The 9,975-nt window shown below is 36.2% G+C and overlaps 1 protein-coding gene across 1 annotated transcript; it reads right to left on the bottom strand.

Moving 5' to 3' along the window:
- Window positions 1-803: 803 nt before the first annotated feature.
- On the bottom strand, window positions 804-5,789 carry hhex (hematopoietically expressed homeobox). The gene is made up of 4 exons (XM_046854118.1): window positions 5,218-5,789; window positions 2,242-2,420; window positions 1,887-1,937; window positions 804-1,353 (listed from the first exon to the last, which is right to left on the bottom strand). Exons 1-4 carry the CDS (start codon window positions 5,636-5,638, stop codon window positions 1,126-1,128), a joined length of 879 nt encoding a protein of 292 aa, XP_046710074.1. The 5' UTR covers window positions 5,639-5,789; the 3' UTR covers window positions 804-1,125.
- Between the last annotated feature and the right edge of the window lie 4,186 nt (window positions 5,790-9,975).

The following is a 9,975-nucleotide window of genomic DNA, read 5'->3' as shown; positions in this document are numbered from 1 at the left end:
CTGGTTCCTCTCAAGGTTTCTTCCTTATGCCATCTCAGCGAGTTTTTACTTCACCACAGTCAACACTGGCTCACTCATCAGGGACAAACTTACACTTATAAAGAACATCTTATTCACAAATCAAGAAATTGCTTAAAACATACTTTACTTTTTCAGGCATATGTGGTTCTTGTGCAAACTGTTACCAAAAAGTTGGAAGCACAGAATTATTTAGGGAGTCTTTGGATTCTTCACAAAGCTAGCTCCATGAAGATGTGATGTATGTGGGTTGGAGTGGGAAATTTCCTGCTACGTCACCTACATCAGTACCTGACTTTGTGTCTAAATCACACTCAAACGTCTAGTGGAACATCTTCCAAGAAGAGCGGAGGTTATTATAACAGCAAATGTGGACTAAATGTGACATGGGATGTTCAAAAAAATCACATACCAATATGGCCGGATGTCCACTACCTTTGGTCCTTAGAATTGTATTGCCAAATATATACTTATACTAATATAGTCCTTGTGGAAGTCCGTTTATAAGGATGCTACTCATGATGATTTCGTTCTGAAGAGCACACAGCTCAGCTCATGTGCACTAGAAAGCTGGTAGAGATCCTCAATGACTACTAGTGAATCCGGAAGGCTTTCATTCACAAATAATCCTTAATATTTAATTGAAATGGTTTAATTTACATTTTTAAAACAAGTCAATAAAATTGATGATCAATTAACAATTAAATGTATTAATTGATCAATTAAATTATGTTATATTTCTTTTCCTAGACATATTTATTCATTAAATTACGAAGATATCAATATAATGATAAGATCACCATTTATTAGGAATATTATACATAAAATATTTACACATTTCTTAATGGTTTTAATGCTGAACACACACACACACACACACACACACAATTATTGTCCATTTGTTGTAACACAGAGGCTTCAACCGAGTTGCAATGATTTCACATTAAATATAAAAGCATGTGTGTGTGTGTGTGTGTGTGTGTGTGTGTGTGTGTGTGTGTGTGTGTGTGTGTGTGTGTCACTATGTACAGTCAGAGAAGTCCAGGACGCTGCTGAACGGGTAGATAAATAAGAATGTCCACGTGTCCCGTGTTTGCAGCGGCGCCCTCAGAGATGCGGAGGACTCGGTGAGATGTCCGCGTCCTCCTCGATGTCCAACTCGCCGTCCGAATCGTCCGAAACCTCCGACTCGAGCAGCGCGCGCGAGCACGGCGACGAGCACGACGACGACGAGGAGCGCGCGGGGTGCGGGTCCGAGGCGCGCGGGCTCGCGAGCGCGCAGCTTCTGTCCGCGTGCTCGCTCTCCGCCTCGCGCTTAGAGACCTGCGGATTCTCCTGTAAAGAGAAAATAGAATAAAATGTATATATTATAAAAAATCTATTATAGAAAATCTATTTGTTAAATACATAATATATAATAAATAGTAAATATAAATATACATAATATTATGCAGGTGGATAATTTAAAAGAAGAAGAAGAAGAAGATGATGATGATGATGATGATGATGATGATGATGATGATTGTTGTTATTATTATTATTATTATTATTATTATTATTATTATTATTATTAAACAATTCTTCCCCTTTGACGACGATTATAATGATGATGATGATGATGAAGCATAATTTTTGTGTGCTAATTATTTCAAACCTGGTTATAAATATTCGTATCATTTATCTGAATGTATTAATTTATATATTGTCACAATGCAATGTTTCTTTTCATTGTTTTAGGAGAAATCTCTAAAATGCTAATTGAGATAATTATTTTCACGCGCAGATAATAATGGCGCGTGTGTGTGTGTGTGTGTGTGTGTGTGAGTGTGTGTGTGTGTGTGGACCAGGTGAATTCTTCATCCTCTCACCTGTTTCAGTCTCCTCCATTTCGCTCTGCGGTTCTGAAACCACGTTTTCACCTGCAAAGCGACACAAATCAATCAATAAAATAAAGTAAATAACAACAACAACAACAATAACAACAACAAAAACTCAAGAAAACAGTGTGGTAGTTTGTGTGTTTGGTTTTTCGTGTGTTTGGTTCTCATGCGAGCGCTCGTGTAGTTCTGCATTGAAAAATTGTTATAAAATAATCAAATAAATAGTATTGCTATATATTGTTTGATACATAAATAAAAAGTATGTATTATATAAGTAATAATATATAAGTATTAAGTATAGTACTGTATATAATATATATTTTATTTATATATTTGTATATACCTGTCTCTCGCTCAGCTGCAGCAGCTTGGCCAGTCGTTTCCTCTCCGGTGGTGAGAGATATTTCTGCGTCTCAAACTTTTTCTCCAGTTCAACAGTCTGATCATTGGAGAAACGAACCTGACCTCCTTTTCGTTTGTGCAGAGGACGCTGAATAAACGGAGTCCACAGTAAAGGCTTACCTGAACACACAGAGATAAACACAACGTTTATTATTATTATTATTATTATTATTATTATTATTATTATTATTATTATTGTTATTATTGTTATTAATAATAATATTATTATTATTATTATTATTAATATTATTATTATTATTATTATAGTTATTACTACACCATCCTTCCGTTTTGACGACAACGATGATGATTGCCCATTTTCCGAATAGTATTTAATATTTATTCATTTTTCTATATAATTTTTGTTATTGATAATAATAAAATTATGCATCATTATGTAATAATAATAATAGTGATAATTATAATTGTGTGTATATAATATATATATATATATATATATATATATATATATATATATATATATATATATATATATATATATATATATATATATATATACACACAATTATAATTATTGCTATTTTTTGCAACCAATATACACAAGATAGAACAAAACGAATTTGCGAAGTGCAATTTGATAGGAAATGCAAGATCTCATTGTATCTCAAAGTCTTTGTGTCGTTGAGACAAAAGTGGAAAAGCCTTAACCGTGAGAGAGAGAGAGAGAGAGAGAGAGAGAGAGAGAGAGAGAGAGAGAGAGAGAGTAATTAAAAAAAGATATACTGTCCTCGTCCCTCTAACCTTTTTTTATTGTTTTGAGTATAAGTACAATTTGAATAATTGTACATAAAAAATATGTATTTATGAATGAATTTTTAATTTAATAAGAAAATCGATTGATATGAAAAGCGGAAAGATGTTTAAAAATATAAATGGAGATGTATAATACCTTACTATTGTGATATTAATGTTGAAATTATTAATGGTAGATTTAGTTTACTAAAGAGAGGAATGTAAAGTATTCAATGGGGAAAATGTTTTTCCTCTCTCTCTCTCTCTCTCTCTCTCTCTCTCTCTCTCTCTCTCTCTCTCTCTCTCTGTTTTCGGTTGAAGGTTGAAGTCTGTTACAGACTCGTTGACAGTGTTGACATCCGCTGAAACTTTAGCTGTTAGAAGGCCAAAAGGACTTATGGCAAAATTTCCGCCAATGTGTTTCCTGTTGGTTTATCGGCTGAATGGTTTGAACATCCGTCCTTCATCCAGTCACCCAGAAAAACGCGTAGGAAACTGATTTATATTCCCCGAATAAAGTGGTGAATACTGGAGGAGAAATTTGGGTTGGTAGGAATACCAGGGTTTGTCTGGTGAACTTGTGAACAGGGATTTGGCTGATTAATAAACAAATAAATAAATAGATAAAGAGAAAGAGAGAGGTGGGGGGTTAGGGTTAGGGCATTTTACAGAAAAATAACAAAATTATGAATAAGGAATAATGTTAAAAATGAGTGAATGTGTAAATGAGGCGATGGTAATACATTTCATAATCACACTTTTTGCCTGTTCTGATACTGACACTGGGATTCAATTCGTTTTGATTGGTTTTCCATAAAAAAGAATATCATCCCTCCATCCTATAGACCAAAATATAGCAAACTGCGCATTGCAGTATAACCAAAAAAAAAAATGAATGGTTCATAATGATAATAGTTTTGTTATAGATTGTGAAACTCCTTCACAGTGTTAAACTCCAGCTGGTTTTTTGGTTATTTTAGTGTCCATGAAGTCACAGCCACAGAAGGAAATGAACAATAATCAGAAAGAAAGAAAAAAAAAACGGATCCCGGCTATCAGAGGCCGAGTGTTTCCTGAATGTGTCTGTATTGAGGATGTCGATAAAAACAATCAGCAGCGCGCACGACTCTGCTCCGGAAAACCCTGCACAGCTCCTGAAAGCACATTGGCTCCTATCAAGAGGCTCAAGACTTCCGCCAAACACCGGAAAAGGCACTTAAAACCTCAGACACACACAATCACAATGGCTTCACCCTGGGTTGTGTCCCAAACCATAGACTATAGGCAGGGTGGGCTTCAGTAATATGTGAAGTAATGATGTACATACTAGTTAGATCTCAAGATTATTTCATTATTATTATAATAATTAGATTGTTATTGTTGGTTTCTAAATGTTTCAGCATGAATAATGTAGTATAGGATTTAAGTTGAAGATCTGCATCTATACCTAATACCTAATAATCCATTCGAAATTACTTTCCAAACAATATTGGGTGTGTTTTTGTTTTTTGTTTTTTTTTTTAATAAAAAACGACTTTTAATTGTTGTTTGAAAGCAATAGACTATGACAGAGGCAATGCATTTCCTGAAGTTTCGAAATTAAAGACAATAGCTTCCTCTTTGGTCAGTTTGGTCGAGGTGGATTAACCGCACGAGATGTTTATATACAGGAGCACAATGAGCAAGACGTCAGAAATATATATATGTATATGGATCTTCTCCTTATTGTTCTTTAAAATGCTGTTCTATGAGTCAAATATCTCGCGTTTAGACTTTTAGACGATGACGATCCTTAAAAACACACAACCACACACATAAACACATTCCTATATATGAGCAAATGAATAATCATTTCACTAGAAGAATAAACCTCAAATGAACACATTGTTATTAAAAATATGATCCATGCGTAAAATGCAGGATCACATCAAACCTTCTCGCGTTTTTAAATAAACTGGTTTGTCTTTCAAACTAATTTTTCTGAAATCTTAATAAACTAAACTATTATCACTATTATTTTTGATCTAATTTCTTAGTGGCGCAAAAAAATAAATAAACGCGTCACGGATTATTTGCGCCAGTTTTCAATTTTGTGCAAAGTTTCAGCATAATATATTATTATATCAAATAAATTAAATGAATGGGAATATTCTGTCTGACTTACCGAGAGGGTCGTGTCTGAGGAGCGCGTGTGAGTAGTCTCCGAGCAGCGCGCGGTGTAACGGGTACAGCGGGTTCCCGTATGCGGCTGCGGCGGCTGCGGCGAGCGCGGCGTGGTGGTGGTGGTGGTGCGGGTGCTGGTGCTGGTGCTGGTGGTGCGGGTTCTGGTGCGGGTGGACCGGTGTTGGCTCGTACACAGCGCTCCGGTACGGTGGCACCCAGCTGGTGAAGGATGAGTTCGGTGACGGTAAAGCCGGTGCGGGTACAGGAATGGGTGTTGGCGCATGGGCGAGCGGAGAGCACGCACTCGGGGTACCATCGCTCCTGCCCAGAATGTCCTCAATGTAGAACGGAGTAGGGTGCGAGGGCTGAACCGGGGTTGGCGCGTACAGGGGCACGGGCCTAGCCGCCGGCTGGTACTGCATGACTCGGTGTGAATGTGTGTGTATATGCGGTTGTGTGTATCTGTGTGTAATCCGCTGCTCAGAAAGTTAGTGAGTGTTGTTTGTTGTCTTTTCCTTTATAAATCGTGTAGGTGAAACGCGTCACTCTCGATCCGCCGCCCACCAGAGTCACTCCCGTTCACACTACATGGTGTTACTGGTCTGAAGCGGGTGGGAGGAGATACAGAGCTGCAGGATCGACTTCCTGTAGGTACATTTCCATTCAATTATTGGTCGAGCAATGGGCAGGCAAAGCGCAGGGGCTGATACACCTGCATCTATGATTAGCTTATACACACTGTATGTAATAATAATAATAAGAAGAAGAAGACAAAGAAGAAGACAAAGAAGGGGAACAATAATAATAATAATAATAATAATAATAATAATAATAATAATAATAATAATAATATATTTTTTAAATTAATTTTTGTTATTACTGTTATTAGCAGTATTATTATTTTCCTCCTCACTATGTTCTCCTCCTTCTTCCCCTCCTCCTCATCATCATCATCGTCATCAAATGTATTAAAATCGTGAAAAAAAGGGTTCCTCGAAGGCTTTCTTAGAAAGTGCCTCTGATTGGACTCTGCACAAGATTCTCTAAAGACAGCCAAGCATATTTTCGGGTTCTCCTCCCATGTATTAACACTCACTGTCCACATTATTTGGAACACTTGTTTATAGGATTTTTGTTGTTGTTGTTGTTGTTTTGTACACCATTGAGAGAGCCCTTACGTGTAAAAATTCTGCAAGATCAGCAGTTTATGAAATACTCAACTCAAGTACTCAAATACTCAACTCTCATACCAGCATTCATGCCACGAGTCGTGTCACAGAGTTATTTCTGATGATTATGAACATTTATTGAAGCTCTCGACCTGTACCTGATTCATTTATTTGTTTGTTTGTTTGTTTGTTTGTTTGTTTGTTTTGCTTATGCATTGCATTGCACTGCTGCCACATGATTGGTTAATTAAGTAACTGCATTAATGCACAGCTGTACAGGTGTTCCTAAAGAAGTGGACGGTGAGCGCACGTTATTCTGAGAACATGCATAACTTTATAAACTGAGAAGAGACACAATGAGTCGGGATACTTTATATATCATCAGCCGACCCATGGGACAGATAGAAAAATTAATTGTTGAGGGGAGAAAAAACTTTGGTGATCAGTATATGTTGATGTAAAAATGCTAAACGCGGGTTTTTCAGATTAAGATTTTTTTTTCTATGAAAAACCTCGAGATCACATTTCTTCAATCATTTAACGAGAATTATAACGTGGCATAAAATGTGATATTCTGCAAAAACAAGCCCATAAAAAATCATCATAATCAATTTTCCTCCTCTTCTTCTTCTTCTTGCTGTATTAGAATAATAATAGATTGTAGTCGTAGTAGCCTAAATAATAATGACTATAATAATAACAAAAACAATAATTATGATAATAATTTTTTTTCATTATATTATTATTGTTGCATTAGATAGTAGTGGTAGTAGCAGTAGCCAACCCAGTCTCACTACGTCTCGTGATAGGAAGAAAGAGGGAAATTCGTGTCCGTGAACACGAATCAATAGACTGACTGAGACTGGGTTGGGTAGTAGTAGTAGTATTAGTAGTAGTAGTAATAGTAGTAGTAGTAGTAGTAGTAGTAGTAGTAGTATTAGTAGTAGTAGTAGTAGTAGTAGTAGTAGTAGTAGTAGTGTTAAATAGGGTTAGTGATTTGTGATAGACTAATATACGTGCACAGAGAAACCGGGCCACGTTAATAAACGCGTGACTTTAACGGTGTTCCTCACAATTATTAAAGCTGCATGTTCAAATCAAATCACCGAGCAGCAGCTTATCCACTGTTTAAACAGACTACATTCAGATTACTTTACAATAACAATAGTTGCCATCATCCATTCATGGCCTGACAAAGCGGTGTGTAAACAGAGTACTGACTTGATGATGAGGTCAAAAGAGACCTGAGAGTGTGTTACAGAAACCGATTACATTGCTGCTGATATCATACACACACACACACACACACACACACACACACGCATACATGGCAGCGAGGGGCAAAAGAGATAGTTTAATGTTTATATATATATATATATATATATATATATATATATATATATATATATATATATATATATATATATATATATATATATAACACACACACACACACACACACACACACACACACACACACACACACACACACACACAGACAGATAAATAGATAGATAGATAGATAGATAGATAGATAGATAGATAGATAGATAGATAGATAGATAGATAGATAGATAGATAGATAGATAGATAGATAGATAGATAGATGATAGATAGTTTCTGTATCACTTTATGCCTTTTTTTAAGTCATGGCCAAAGTGCTGTCAAATTCAATCAATTTGCATTAGCATTAAGGCATGAAAGGAGTAAATCACGTGTTTGATAATCACCAGCAGTGTGTCAGAAAGACCAGAGGCTTATCAGGCTGTGATTAATGTGCTTTCAGTGAACATGAAAGCGCCTCTCCACTCTTTCAGAAACGGATGCATTACAATGAACACATCTGCTTTGAAATGCGGAAAACACCGGAGAAATGGGCTGTTATCACATCCTACATGAAGAAGTTCTGATATCATTTAGGAAACAGAGCAAACGAGCAAACGGAGAGTGAAGAGAGGAGAGGAACACACACCCCGCACAGCGCCACCAAGTGGTTTGTATCTGCAATGGGAGAATTATGGAGGAACACACAGGAAACCATTATGATTTCTCAGTAAGACTACAACTTAAAATAATGTTTAGGTAAAAGTTGAAACTTTTGCATGAATTTCTTTTTTACTAGATTTTTTGTTAACTAATTGAATAACAAGTATAATAATTATAATAATTTTTATTTAAATATTATTATTCAAATATAAAAAATAGTTTTTGTTGTTGTTATTATTATTACTATTATTATTATTATTATTATTATTATTATTATTATTAATGTTATTATGATTTTATTAATAATAGTTTTTTTTTATGTTTTTGTACAGTAATGTACAGTGCATCCGGAAAGTTTTTACAGCACTTCACTTTTTCCACATTTTGTTATGTTACAGCCTTATACCAAAATTGATTACATTCAATATTTTCTTCAAAATTCTACAAATAATACCCCATAATGACAAAGTGAAAGAAATCACATGTACGTATATGAGTATTCATAGCCTTTGCCATGACTCTCAAAATTTAGCTCATGTGCATCCTGTATCCACTGAGCATCCAAGAGATGTTTCTACAATTCGAAAGGAGTCCACCTGTGGTAAATTCAGTTTAATGGACATGATTTGGAAAGGAACACACCTGTCTATATGAGGTCCCACAGTTAAAAAGAAATTGTATGTAGACCTCCGAAACAGGATTGTATTGAGGAAAAGATCTGGGGAAAGGTACAGAAAAAATTCTGCGGCATTGAAGGTTCCAATGAGCACAGTGGCCTCCATCATCTGTAAATGGATGAAGTTTGGAACCACCAGGAGGTGAGTAAGAGGCTGATGGTTACTTTGAAAGTGCTTCAGTGTTTTTCTGTGGAGAGGAGTACCTTCCAAAAGAACATCAACCTCTGCAGCACTCTATCAATCAGGTCTGTATGATAGAGTGGCGAGACGGAAGCCACTTTTAAGTAAATGGCACATAACAGCCTGCTTGGAGTTTGCCAGAAGGCACCTGAAGGACTCTCAGACCATGAGAAACAAAGATTAATCTCTTTGGCCTGAATGCCAAATGTCAGGTTTGGAGGAAACCAGGCACCACTCATCACCTGACTAATGCCATCCCTACAGTGAAGAATGGTGGTGGCAGCATCATGCTGTGCAGATGTTTTTAGCGTCAGGAACTGGGAGATTAGTGAGGATCATAGGAAAGATAAATGCAGCAATTTACAGAGACATCATTGATAAAAACCTGCTTCAGAGTGCTCTGGACCTCAGACTGGGGCAACTGTATCATAACAAAATGTGGAAGAAGGTGAAGCACTGTGAATACTTTCCAGATGTACTGTATGATGATTTACTTCGAACCAAACAAATATATAAATGTACAGCTGATTCACTTTATTTCCATTGAAAAATCCTCCTTTTTTTGGCATCTGGACAGTTTGTTTCTTCAAATGTTCAGCTAAAATACTTATGATAATAAAATTGGGTATATTTCATTGTTGCTAGTTGGAGATTTATTTCTAACCTGATCCAGTTCATCCCAGAGCAGTTTTATAGGATGCGGTGCAGTGATTGGGCAGGCCCAAAGCATACACCCAAGCTCTGTAA

Source organism: Silurus meridionalis, chromosome 7, assembly GCF_014805685.1.
Source record: "Silurus meridionalis isolate SWU-2019-XX chromosome 7, ASM1480568v1, whole genome shotgun sequence".
Classification (NCBI taxonomy): domain Eukaryota; kingdom Metazoa; phylum Chordata; class Actinopteri; order Siluriformes; family Siluridae; genus Silurus; species Silurus meridionalis.
The sequence above is the reverse complement of the archived record's forward strand: the minus strand, read 5'-3'. Positions and strand labels throughout refer to the sequence as shown.